Source organism: Monodelphis domestica, chromosome 7 (assembly GCF_027887165.1).
Source record: "Monodelphis domestica isolate mMonDom1 chromosome 7, mMonDom1.pri, whole genome shotgun sequence".
NCBI classification, from domain to species: domain Eukaryota; kingdom Metazoa; phylum Chordata; class Mammalia; order Didelphimorphia; family Didelphidae; genus Monodelphis; species Monodelphis domestica.
In genome coordinates, this window is record NC_077233.1 from 165,110,338 (window position 1) to 165,124,777 (window position 14,440).

General features: G+C 36.7%; 1 protein-coding gene across 1 annotated transcript in view; it reads right to left on the bottom strand.

Annotated features, from left to right (window-relative positions):
* LOC103101858 (uncharacterized) overlaps positions 1 to 14,440 on the bottom strand; it is a 177,107-nt gene that overhangs the window by 146,976 nt on the left and 15,691 nt on the right. The window contains exons 3-4 of the mRNA XM_007498925.3: positions 13,112 to 13,226; positions 5,036 to 5,118 (exon numbers count right to left, since the gene is read on the bottom strand). Of these exons, the coding sequence (XP_007498987.2) occupies positions 5,036 to 5,118; positions 13,112 to 13,226 (198 nt within the window). The remainder of the gene's footprint in view (positions 1 to 5,035; positions 5,119 to 13,111; positions 13,227 to 14,440) is intronic.

The following is a 14,440-nucleotide window of genomic DNA, read 5'->3' on the forward strand; positions in this document are numbered from 1 at the left end:
GACCTCAATTTTTCTCAGTAATAAAAAGAGGTAACTGTATTTGATTATCTCTATTGTCCCTTGTGTGAATTTTAGATTTACTCCACCCTGCCTAGTCTTTAGAATTCTAACAATCAGGAATGTATACACCCCTACTTAAGGATTAACTGTGAGGAGGATGGCCTATGACTAACATGTGCTAGCAAGTGAAAAATCAGAAACAACTGACAGACCCTTGGGCTGCCCTAAACCAAGCTTAAGCTACCATTGGTACATGTGAGATGCAGGAAGTGATGTAAAGAACTGCCTATATATTTCACGACACTTCTGTGCATGCTTTCTCTCTCTTAGCAACATAGGGCTCTTGCGGTGACATTGGGAGCTCTAGGCAGCATCTTGGTGTTTGCAGCTTGGCGGTGAGATTACTGGGTGAAGCTCTGTAACATGGTTTAGGTGAGGCATCTTCCCTGAGCAACCTTGGTGAGTGATAAGACTGATTCCTCTTTTCCTTTACCTCCTGAAAGGAGACCCCTCATCTTGGAGGAGGCCTCATGGCTGGAAGCTGAGCTAGAATTAATCTTCTGAGAAGGCCCCTTGGCCAAGGCCTCTGAACTCCTGCTTGGCTCAATCCAGGTCGGAGCAGTCCAATTCTCTCTCCTCTCTCTCTTCTTAATTTCTTCCTTCTATTGTAATTAAACCACCATAAAAAAATCCCAAACTGACTTCAGTATTTTATTGGGATTGAATTTAATTCCTGGCGACCACTAAAATAATATATTCCGTCAACAACCCTAATTTTACCCTTAACACTTGTACAGAAAAAATTAATTTACAGACATGACATTCTAAAACTAAAGGCTCTTATTTGTTATGGAGTATTCTTTCAGGAGACTTCTGAATCACTCAAGAAAGATTAAGTTATGCTCACTATAGTTTTAGTAACAAACTTAATTTTATTCTATTCCACTTCTTTAAAAACTGTAACCCATACACTGTCAACAGAATATCTGAATTAGAAACTTTAGAGATGACTAACCCCAGATCCCTACTTTTACCAATGAGAAAAATGAAACCCAAAAAGAAGAAATTAACTCCCCAAAATCACACAGCTAGTCAGGGGCTGAGCTGATATCAAAACCTAGCTCTCTTGACTTCCATCCCAACAGAGACTCAAATATTTATGAGCTGGCCAAATCACTTACCCTCTCTAATCTTTGATTTCCTTATCTTTAAACTGGAGATTTTTGGTAGTAACTATGTCAGACTTGTGAAAAGTCATAAGATCATAAGTGTAAAATGCTTGTAATTTTTTAAGCATGTGAGTCATCATTCTAGTTATTATGTCATGGCACCTAACTCTGAATTGACCAGACTATTTACTATGCCAAGATGCCCCAATCCTCAACTTTAACCAGATAACTAAGTGGGCACTGTTGAGGCAGTCCAATCAGAATAGAACCATTTGCTAAAGAGGAATATGAGGAGTTGAGTAAATGGAAATATCCAGTGACTGATATGTCCATATTCATAATTGATAAGAATCAAAGAAATTATACCAACCTCCATGTATATATTTATTTATTCATGAGTGGATTCAAAAGTACCTGTGGTCTATGAGATTGGTACATGCAAAAATGGCCCCAAATCTCTGTTTATTCTCGAGTATAAATTTGTGTAAATCCCAGGTTTCAGGGACAACTTAATTCAATCTACAGTTTTGGCAGAGCTGATCAGCACCTGATTGGACCTACAAGTGTGTAGAGTACAGGCCCAATGTGGCAGCACATACAGCCTATATCCTATACATGGCTGGGATTGCTCAGGCTGTGTTTGTACCAGATTTAGGAGAAGAGAAACTCTATGATATGCTACAGGCTGGTATATGTACTTATTGTATCCTTTGTTTTAACACCAATAAATATTTAAAAAGTAAGGTTCCTCTGAGTGGAGATCAGTGTTTCTTTGAAGTTCCTAACTGAGCTGTAACACTTAAAAAGTGAGAAAAAACCATCAACACATCAATGATAGTTTGTTTATAGAAATGGGTTTTTCAAAAGGCCCTAAAAGAGTCAAAGAAATAGACAATTATTAAGTCACCCAACGTGTTATTCAATAATACCTAAGTAGATGAATAGTCAAGATGAAGTACTTTCAGAGGTCCTCTAGGAATGAAGTGAACATTCCTAGTTCTATGGAGATGGTCAGGCCAGAGAGAAAAGCTGGGAAAGGAAGAGCCACAAGTAGGGGGCTTTAAATAGTATTTGTCACAGCATATGATTGTTTCTTAAAACACTTGCTAGTTCTAATGAAGGCCTCTCAAGGTTGGGGTCAGAGCACTAATAAACTCTAGGACACAGGGACATTGTTGGCTCTCTCCACCTCACTTAACTTGATGGTAAGTGACATTTTTCTATAAACTAGAACGCATCATTCCATAAATCAAAATAACTTGTTGCATGTATACCATTCCTCCACTTACCTTATAGGTACTCTCCTGGTAGCTACTCACTGAAAATAACATTTGCAAGATTTTTTCCCTCCATACCATAAAACATGCAAGCCAATCTCCTGAGTAGCTCAGTAATCAAAAAGCTACCTGCAGAAATATTCATCTAAAGACAATTGCTTGAACATATACCAATGTCCTCAAATAGTATTAAATACCTACTAATCAATTAAAATTTTATCAAACAGAGAAAGAAAATATAGCTTTATTGATTTATCAACAGAGGAAACTACTGTCTTCTGATCGTGTACAATGAAGGCATTTCAAATGACCACTTTTAGAAGTTTATGATTTAATCAGGCTGAATATTAGCATCCTATATAGTAAATTAAGAACAAGCCCTGCAGTCAGGACTTCAATTCAAATCCTGCCTCAGAAATTTGCTAGCTGTGTGCCCCTGGGAAAGCCACTTAGGCACTTTTAAGTTCAGCCTCAGTTTCCTTATCTATAAAATTGAAATAATAGCATCTACCTCACAAGGTTTTTGGGAGGATCAAATGAGATAAAATGTTAAGTGATTTACTAACATTAAAGTGCTATGTAAGTAAAATACTACCTGTTTCCTATTATTATTGCATAGTAGGGTAAAAAAAGGAGACTCAAAAGGTCTCAATTCAATGAGATCTCAGGTTTTTGTATCTATACGAGGGGAGGAAGGAATCCCCCAGACTCTCAATAAAGTCTAGCAACCTGAAACCCCATGCTCAGCTGCAATTGCAGCCCTGCAGTGCCATTCCACCACCCTGGGCTATTTCCACCACTCTGGCCAAACTACTTTGAATGTCCTTAAATACACGCTTTCATGCCTTCAGATGAAAGGGTCTAAGCTGCAGTTCTTTGGCAAGAACTAACATTCACTCTCTTACCACAACCAACTCACTCTCCCACAACATTGTATTATAGTCAAGACATGAGGCGAGATTTTTCTGATTTCGAAAACAAACTTTCTTTACCTACTACACAATACTGATCTCTCAGCACATAAGAGGAACTTAATAAATGACTGATCTAAGGTATTAGCATCAATAGATGGAATGCCCACAATAACTACAGGTCATTGGAGTTTAGCTCACTGAAAAGATGAGAAAACAGATTAATGAAAAGGAAAGAGCACTGGGCTTTGTAGATAGAGAACTACAGAAGATCCCACGGATCAGTGGATGCATACATTTATGGATGTGTACACAAGAGGATACACACACACACACACACACACACACACACATAAAAAAAAACAATCTTCAAGCAATATCTTTGTGGGGTTTAGACATTAGTGCTTGTGTCAACTCCTACACTCTACCTCCAACAAACTATAATTTAGTACAACTTTAACAATTATAGCTTTCTCTGATTAGTATGTATCCTTTTGGATTATTAGAATGTATCTTTGCCCTGAGTATAACAACTGTATCTTTACAAGTTAGGTAAATTCTCTTTTATATCCATTGCTTGTCTCTGATCAGTTAAGAGGGAAAAGAGGCATTAATATAATTACCATTAGCTGATCAACAGTGCCAGTAACCAGTAAGGGTTCTATGATAAAGACCTAACTGAGTAGTTTGGGGACAGAATGATAAGAAAGTTTTGTGAACAGGCAAGGATCTGAAAAAGTCCTTAAAAAAAGATGATTAGTAGTTTGTCCATCCTGGATACATGTTCCCTTCATTATTGTTCAATCACTTCACTCATGTCTCACTCTGTGTCCCCATTGGCAAAGACATTGATGAGTCATTTGCCTTTTCCTTCTGTAGTACAGGCTCTGCCCAGCCTCTATTACACTTCTCTAGCTTATTTCACAGATAAGGAAACTGAGGCAAAGAGGGTTAAGTGACTTAACCTTACAGAGTCACAAAGCTAGTGTCTGAGGCCAGATTTGAGCTCAGGAAGATAACTTGACTTCAGGCCTGGCACTCTATCCACTGTGCCAACTAGCTGCTTGCTTCCATTGCCCTGTCCTAAATCTTTATTTTATTGCAGGAGATTTTTACTGGGGGGGGGGGGGTCTGAACTTTTTTAGAAAATTGATAACTGTGTTTTGATATGATTAGTTTTTTGTTGTTGTTGTTGCCCTTGCATTTTATTATGTATATTTAAAGACATGGAAACTAAACTAAGACATTATTGGATCCTTCTGCCTACCTTAGCACATGGTAAGGGATTTTTCTAATTCCCTGTATATTAATGTATATCATTCCATATGCAATTCATGATGCATGTTTCCTTTTTCCACCCATCACATATGTGGTCTACTACATTTTTTATTTTTTTCCTCCATGCCATAATATAGGAAATCCAAACTTCATAGTGGCTCAGTAGTCAAAAAGGTACCTGCAGATAGATATATTCACTGGAGGACAATTTGCTGACTTAGTTCTTCACCACTGGCTTCACCAGATTGCCAAAGGGATCTGTGACACAAAAAGAAGCTAAGAACCTCTATTCTATTGATTCTTTATCTTGGAATTACTGTTCAGGAATAAACCAGTATTTTCTCCACAATTCCTTTTGCTGGATGGATCTGAATATTTGACTTACTATTTGGCTACCTACCAGATAGGCAAATGCTATGAGAGTTCCCCATGCTTTTTTTCTTTTCCACCTGAGCAGAACTTGGTTTTGACATGGTTTGTGATCTAGAGAACAATAAAACAAAGAAAATGGTTCAGATTTAATATCTCCATCTCTCTTTTATTTGTTCAGCATCAACTGCTTTTTTAAAAAGTGTCATATAAAACAACAGCTCGATCAGTATAATGTGCTAGTTGGAGAATTTTGTCCAAATGGCATTATGTCCCATTGAATTACTGAGTTGTTTCTGTTAACTGTATTAAGTGACTATGATAGGCTATACACATTACAAAGGAGGGAACAGGCACCATGGGATTGATAAGATTGCATCTTCATGGGAATTAGGTCATGCCCCTTGATAAGCAGCCCTGATCCTAGGCTTTGAGAACAAAGTTTGCTTTATTTTGCACAAAATGGAACATTTTACACTGGTGACTCAGTGCCCATTGGTTCCACAGAAAGATAAAAATCCTTAATGCAGGGCCTCAAGGCCCCTTCAGGTCTTGTGAGTTCCACCTGGTACAGGTATCATTTTGAAATAAAAGGAGATAAAATAAAAGGAAGTATTACTCAACAGAACCAGAACCAGAAATATTAGAATACACTCTTGCCCTGAGTTTTACAATCCTATCTTTACAAGTTACTGGATAAACCCTCTTTTGTAGCCAATGCTTCTGACTGATAAGTTCTTTATATCAGATCAATACCTAGACTTAAGGCAACTACCAACAACCCTTCTACAATGGTAACATTTTTACTCAATCATAAGATTACAACTGAAAATTCCCTAATTCAACCCACTCATTTTATAGGTAAGAATACTGAGGCACAGAAGTTGTTAAGGAACTTGTGGAAGGTCAGATATGTATTCAGAGTAGAGTTAACTCAGAATTTAAACTGAGGTCTTTTGACTAAATCCCAATGATCTTTCCAGTACTACTCCAGGATATTTTCTTAGCTTTTCAATAAACTATATTGAGCAATCTGTAATTTAACTGGTGTGAGTATTCCCTCCACTGATGCAGGTAATTTAGGAGAGAAATCAATCAACAAGCAGTAATTAAATGCATGATGTGTGCAGATACTATGCTAGGCACTGGGTGTGCAAAAGCAAAAAGCAAATACATGCATCCTCTGCCTTCAAGGAGATTACAGAAAAAGCAGTTAAAGAGTTGAAATCATGGTATTTGAACTGAACCCTGAAACTGGGGGTGACACTCAAAACTTGCCAAAGTTAAAAATGCATTACCCAGAGGCAGCTAGGGAACACAGGAGATAAGAGTGCCAGGCCTAGAGTCAAGAGGACCTCGGTTCAAATTTGGCCTTAGACGCTTTCCAGTTGGGCAACCCTGGGCAAGTTGCTTAGCCTCAACTGCCTAGCCTTTACCACTCTTCTGCCTTAGAATCTATATTTAGTATTGATTCTAAGACAGAAGGTAAGGTTTTAAAAAAATATATCACCTTTCAGCCAGGAGACTCATGCATGTGTGTGTGCTACTGTAAGTATGTACTTCCTTCAATTTGTGGCATACCTAATGAGTGTGTCCCAGCTCCCCTTTGGAATCCTTTAATCTCTGAAAGACTAGTGCCCATGTTTATTAAACTGATTGGGGTTGGTAGCACCACAAGTGGATAAATACTAATGTTTTTGCTAAGCACGGTTATTCTTATGATATTGATCAATAACATGAACTTTCCTTTTTAGCATTTAGCAAAATCTCATCACTTTAGACTCTAAACAGGTTCTACTAAATAGGAACCACATTACATGGGCTTGCTAAAATAGGGCCAGTTTATCATTGTAGCATGTCACTCCATAAACAATCATTTGTTTATGTGGTACAAGTCTCTCAGTTCCTTAAATATGTAGAAATAGTGGGATTAACACCAAAGAGTTTGGAGCTTACTAGTCATAGATGTCCAAGTTGATGGTGTTGGGAACAACTGAAGAACAGTAACTATTAGGAAAGAAAGATAATAAATCATGACTAGGGTGACTGCTCTACAGTCTAAAAACATGTTTAAATCTGTCATAAAACAGCATAAAATTTAATATTTCCAGAAGTAAAAGGAATAAAGAGGGCTGATAAAAAATATTAGCATACAAAAATGTTCATTAGAAGAGGTTTTTAAAAAATGACTCTGGTAAGCTATTATTGGCTTTCATCCTAAATTAATTTTGGTATTAATTATTATTATATGACTGCTACCCATGTGTTCCACAGAGGAGGTTGGAGCCAATGAGCTTTCAAAAGCTAAACATATTTGGTGCAATGAAACAAATTCAATTTCACATTGGGGAATTTGAAGGCTAAATCTATTATCTTCCATATGTGTGTGGGTATATACACAGACATACACATATACATATACACTCACACTAACATTCTGATTTACAAGAAAACTTTAGGTCTTTGAAATGGGTATAAAGACAGCTTTTAAGAAGACAAAATAACTTTATTTCCATTTAAAAGTTCTACTTTGAGGGATATACATTTGAGATAAAATTTAGGTTTATGTATATATGTGTGTAGCTGCATCTACATTCCATATATGACAATATGCATACATATGTGTGAATGTACAAATTGTATGTGTACATTGTAAGCATACCACTTGCTGAAGAGGGGAAACGAGATGGGAGAGAGAGGACTAGAGAAAAAAAATTGCCCAAAGTGTATCCTTTGCTAGAGGCCAGAATGAGACCCTCAAGTTTAGTGTCCTTTGAGTCCAAAATATTTCACAGGAGTCTGAAATTCATATCTCCTCAGTAGCCCCCTGCCCATGAGGCTCCATTCTCCTGGTGAATGTAGAAAGTAGAAGGTAAGAACTTCCTCCCAGATATGTCCTCCACTTAAAAAGGGAACCCAGAGAAGCCAACTTATCATTTCCAGGCCAGATGCAGGACTTCATCATGTTCATTATGCCCTGACTCAAAGACCTCTCCTCATTTTCACCTCCTTTTAATTTGTCTTCCACTTCTAGACTATAAGCTCCTTGAGGGCAAGAATTGCCTTTTTTTACATTCTTTGTATCTTCAATACTTAGCACAGTACTTGGCACATAATAGGCACTTAATAAATGTTTACTGACTGAATACAGATAGGAGGGGGAAAAATAGCAACAACTATGAAGGTATATGACTATTTTGTACCTTTTTCAAACAAGTCATTTCTAAACATAATCTATCCTTTAAACAAGTTTACAATGTTGATGTAACTGGCCAATTTACACAATGGTTTATAGACTTTACCCTAGCATGACAATAAATCTTGTGCCCCTAGGTATAAGCAGAATAAACACAGCTTGACTATATCTGTATATGCCATTGCTACAGGCTTTCAAAAAAAATTCCCTGGGTTTCAGAAAACAATCATCCAAGAGTTTTTAAAGGTATCACACATTTACCTGTGGCTTTCAGGAATGTTCTTCTTGCTAATGGGTTCTTTCATATTATGTACCATCAGGGTACATAACATTTTATGGACAACATTTTAGATCATGGATTTATTGAGCATATTAAAGCTACTCAAATCAAATCAACAATCACTTATTAAGTTCCCTCTGTATTCAATGCATTGTTGATTTTGAGAGAAGATAAGTTTAGAGAAGGCTTGGCAGCTAGATGCTATAGAAGGTAGAAAATATTGCCTGGTATCAAGAAGACCCAAGTTCAAATCAGATTACAGACACTTGTGAGATGTGTGACTGAGTAAATTGCTTAATCTGTTTATCTTAGTGTCTTGAACTATAAAATGGGGCTAATAACAGTTATTAACTCGCAAAGTTGTGAGGATCAAATAAAATCATATTTGAAAAGTGCATAACAGTGTCTGGCATGTTATAGTTAGCATATAAATGCTATTGCCTGCATAGTACTTACAAACATCACATATGCCTTCTGAGGAAAAACAAAATTTACATACATGTGTATGTATATATTACATATATGATATACATTGAGATAGGTAGGTAGATATTATTTAAATACAAAATACAAAATCTAAGGGCCAAATAATCATTATAGAATGCAGGAAATGAAAATGTTCATTACCTAGTAGCACCATGGAATGGGCATGGCCTCAGTCAGAAATTCCAGGTTAAGGTCGCTTCAATTTTTTAAAATGCAAAATGGACAAAATAACATTTTTACAAGCCATTTCAAGGCTTGTTGTAAAGAAACTGTTTGGAAACTACAAAATGCTCTACAAATATGAGCTTAGATTGTTATTAATATTATTACCTAATTTATTCCCTGCCTCTTAAATATGAATACATGCAAGTCTAAGGAGATTAAGTACCTTGACCAGGTCACAAAGCAAATTTCAGCTGATATTAGACTGCAGGTCTCCTGATTCCTAATGAATAAATATGCTTTCCACTAAATTATATTTATTCATTAGCACACAGAGGGGATTGTTAAAACTTGTTTTTTGTAGAAGTCTTATGAAAATACTAATTTAAAAAAACAATTCCTTCCAGCAGGTTACTATATAATTGAGCAGTAATTTGTCCAAGGTACTCCACCTCATTATTCTAGCTTTGAATGCCCTCAGTAAAGCTACTTAATTTCAGTAGGCCTCAGTGTATCCAGCTGTAAAATGAGGCAGTTGGAGGAGATGATTTCTAAGGTCTCTCTCATCTCTAAATCTGTGACTTATCACCATTTCTTATGTCAGAATCTACTCTATCATAGATTTTTAGAATCTATTAAAAGACTTTAGAGGTCGTCTAGTCTAACCCAATATTATCCATGAGAAAATTGAAGCCCAGACTTTCCTAAGGTCATACAAATAGAAAGTGAGGAGCCAGCAAATGAATTCAGTCTATCCACTGGACTATCATAATTGTGTTTTCTTATATTTTTTCCTGTAATCATTTTGTATTATTTGTCCCGTAGAGAGCAGAAAATGATATAATCTTAGCATTTTATCCTGAAAAGATAGCTTTCTCCAAAATCACAATGTCACAAACAGGAATCCCAAAATCCCAGCAATCAAGCTCTTGCTTCATCACTTACCAAAAAAGTGAAGGGAAAGACTCAAAAAAAAAAAAAACCCTACACACACATACATATACACTAGTCATGCAGACCAGGAATACATCAGGTTTTAGTATAAATTTTAAATACTCTTTTCTTCTACTTCTGCATCCCTGACAACAAATTAGTACCACCAAAGGATTTAGCCCTATTTAGTAAAGAGATAGATAAAATCACTTAATGTAATTTCATGCTTGGTCTGGGTTTTCATCAATTCTATTTTTCAAGCATCTTGTGCTTCTAATTTAAAGACTTTGGACTTTTAAAAGCACAGCCATATATGTGCTTTTTAGAGGCCCCTATATTCATATAATGGCACTATGCCATATGTCAGCATAAGACTTGGCATCAAGAAGATCTGAGTTCAAATTTTGACTCAAACCCTTGATGGCAGAATGATCCTAGGCAAGTTTTTTTTTTGTCCAAGTCTATTTCCTTACTCAAAAGATGAGGATAACAGTAACATTCTTCTTACAGCATTATTGTGAGGAACAAAAGGAAAATGTATATTAAATGCTTTGTAAACTGTAGTCAGAAGTTAGTCTGGTTTTAAATATGGCTTTGAATACTTATTATCTATGAGACCCTAAGCAAGGCCTGTAACCCTGCTTGCCTCAGTTTCCTCGGCTGTAAAATGACCTGGAGTAGGAAATAGCAAACCACTCCAGTATATTTACTGAGAAAAGCCCAAATGAGATCACAAAGAGTCAGACATGCCTGAAATGGCACAGCAACCACCACTTATCTCAAGGTCACATTTCCAGAAATTTCAACCCTCCAGAATACAGTCCTAAGTCCAGCCTCTGATTTGCACCCACAAAAAAAGCATCATCATCATCACTAGCATTTATATGGCACTTTAAAGTTAGCTAGGCTTAATAGAATTAGTAAGGGTGGTGAACAGAGAATGGGGAATGAGCCTAGAATGGTAGGCATTAGACATTTGAAATAAGGCTAGGAAGCAGATCTGGCTATTTCTGTATTAAGAGACTCATTTGGGGACAGCTGGGTAGCTCAGTGGATTGAGAGCCAGTCCTAGAGATGAGTGATCCTAGGTTCAAATCTGGCCTCAGACACTTCCCAGCTGTGTGACCCTGGGCAAGTAAGTCACTTAAACTCCATTGCCTAGCCCATACCACTCTTTCTTCCCCCTTGGAACCAATACACAATATTGATACCAAGACAGAAGGTAAGGGTTTATGAGAGAGAGAGAGAGAGAGAGAGAGAGAGAGAGAGAGAGAGAGAGACTCATTTGTTGTAACATCTTCTAAACCAAGAAGAAAAAAATCACATCATGACATATTTTTGAAGAGTTGTAAGCTTTAGTCATATCCTTTAGAAGGAAGGTATTCTGGACTTGAAGTAACCAGGTTTTTGAGGATAATGAGATTCCCCAAGAACATGTGTAGATAAAAAAAAAAAAGAATCTCCTAGCAGCTCTACAACAAGATTTACAAGTGTCAAGTTTTGAATGTGCTTAATTAGGCTGTTAAAGTTCTTAGTTAATATGAGTCTTTGCATTGAATGAAGAGTCATTCCCCCTGTTGGGATGGATATTGGTTTAGTTCTCTCTGTACTTAAATTTTAAAATAACAATAACTTCACTCTTGGGATCTGCCAGCCTCCAGGCTCTCGTTTTGATAATATTCCTCCACACAAATGGGAAAAGAATCTTCTTAAGGTATACATCTGATCATGTGACTCCCCTCCTTAAACATCTTCAGTGGCTTTCTATTCCCTTTGGAATAAAGTAAAAATTCCTAAGGCTAACATTTCTAGCCATGTACATATTGGGCTCCAAAATGACTTTCCCACCTGTAATTCTTTCATACACTAGACAAACAGTACCAGCAATCTCATTCCCTGATATTGTCCAGTCTATCCCTCATGCCTGAAGGCAAGCCCTCCTCCTCTATCTTTCAGAATCTTGATCTTCCTTCCAAGGTCATCAGAATATAACATAGAGCACACTGGATGAGGCAAGGGAGACCCAGGCTTGAATCCTACATCAGGCATTTACTAGCTATATGGCCTGGGAAAGTTACCTAATGTTCCTGAGCCTCAATTCCCTCACGTGTAAAATAAGGAGTGTAGACTGAATGGCTTCTGAAGTTCCTTCCAGCTCTAAATTTGTGGTCATCAACAGTCTTCTCAGCTCCCTCCCACAAGATTATTTTCTCTCTCTTCTAGATTTCCTAAAGCTTTCTGAAGCTCACCTTTCTCCTGATCATACTTTTTATTTTTAACAACACCACTGATTTAATGAGTCTAAAGAGCTCCTAGGGAGGAATTTCTTCTTCCAGAGGAAGATCAACACTTTTATTGAAGCTAAAAGTCTTTTACCTGGGTAACTGAAAAATTAAGGGGCTTGTCAGGGTATCAGTCAGTATGTGGGAGAAATGGGGTATGAACCCAACTAAGTTCTTGCTGAATCAAAAACCAGCTCTCTGTCCCCTGCACTATGACTGCCTCTCACATCACATTCTAATGTCTGTTATACTTATCTGTTTTTCATGTCACATTCCTCCCAATGAAAATACACGTTCCTAGAGGGCAGGGACTATATCACATGTATGTAGACACACATATTGAATACAGTATCCATATGTACTCATATACTTATTCATACATATATGTGTCTATATAATATGTATTTATAATATTTATATATGTTCTTATGCATACAAATACAACTGGTCTCATTTTACTGTCTTATGTACACATGTGTATATTTGTATAATATATTTTATATACACTGGGCATACAGGTGTACACTGCCACATGTCTAGATGTACATGTGTATACATGTATGTACACGGTGTCTATCACAATGCCTGTTCTGAACAGGGTAAGTATTTTGTAAATGTAGAATTCATTGAATTTCAAGATCCCAATTCACCAAGAAGCATACACTCTTTTCATAGTTTAGCTGCTCTGATCTCAAGGAAAGTTGATACATTTAGTTTTTAAGTGCTTGAAGTTAATATTGTATAACAGAAGAAAGAGGATGGTCAAACCTTAGTTCCTGTTCTCCACGTACATGAGAAGACCATGCCACTCTGGATTTCTTCCAGTAGCTCTTACAATCAGTTGCTTTGGAGGTAATTTTTATGGGGGCATAAAATGGCCTCTCTAATAAAAAAAATAACAAAAGATGCATGATTTTCAAAATTGTAGATGCAGGTTAAGTATGATTACCCAACTACTTATACACAACAGTAGATTTAGCCAGTCAGAGGACTTAAACAACAGAGGAAATATTAATATGAACATTGTGATCCATTTGTAAAAATAGTCTCATAAGCAAATAGCTACATAATGTACAAATGGACAGAAACCTTGAAAGCCCTTGAAAGCCATTCAAAAGGATCAGGATCAATAATAAGGATGGCATAATCTGGACTTTTCCCCAGGGCACCAAAATTTAAACATGATTTTTGCACAGTTTTTTAATTGTTACATTCACATGTTGATAGTATATGCACCCCTTCTACAGCTAGAAACAATGGAGCTTCGTTCCTAGTTAGCAGAAAAATTAGTTGATATAGGAAGCTATCAGATGGTAACATTGCTAATAATATCCATCTGTGAGCAATTCTAGTAACTAATTCCCCTGCCAACTCAACTGAATTCCTCTTAATTACTTCTTGCGTTATTCTTGCATTATTTTCCCATTCAAATCATAAAGTAGATTTGAGAGTACTTTTCCCTGCTACTAAAATTTAGGTATATAGCTTGTCCAGAACACCAAAATTATATCTCCTTAAAACACACAGAATATAGAACTCTCCAGGTCAAGTTGTAAACTAATTAAGCTGCCATTCTTCATTTTTCATCATTCAAAGCAAGTTTCTCTAAGTCTGAATGACTCACAAGCATCTCCTAATAAATTCATTTTAAAGGAATTCTGATTATTCCAAGTCAGAGATACATATTAAGAATCTTCTTTCATTGTGTCAAGATACTTTGAATGGGTGGGTAGAGGGAGGGAGGGAGAGAGAGAGAGAGAGAGAGAGGAAAAGAAAGAGAAAGAGAGAAAGAGTGTCCTTGGCATCTAGGATTAGTAGAAAAAGTTGGATTTGTGGTCAAGAACTTTATGTACTTGCTGGCTATGTAATCACAGGCAAATCACTTAACCTGTTTGAACCTCAATTTATGATTTATAAAATTTGAATATTAATAGTTACATTACCTATTTCATGCACATAAAGTATCTAAACATGAGGATATTTACATAAACTCACAGATGTGCACACAGAAGTGGAAAGGAGAAGTCCTGTTAGTTCATCAGTATGGATACTTCCAGATAGGGAACCTTCCCCACTGATAAAGATTAAAAACTCTAT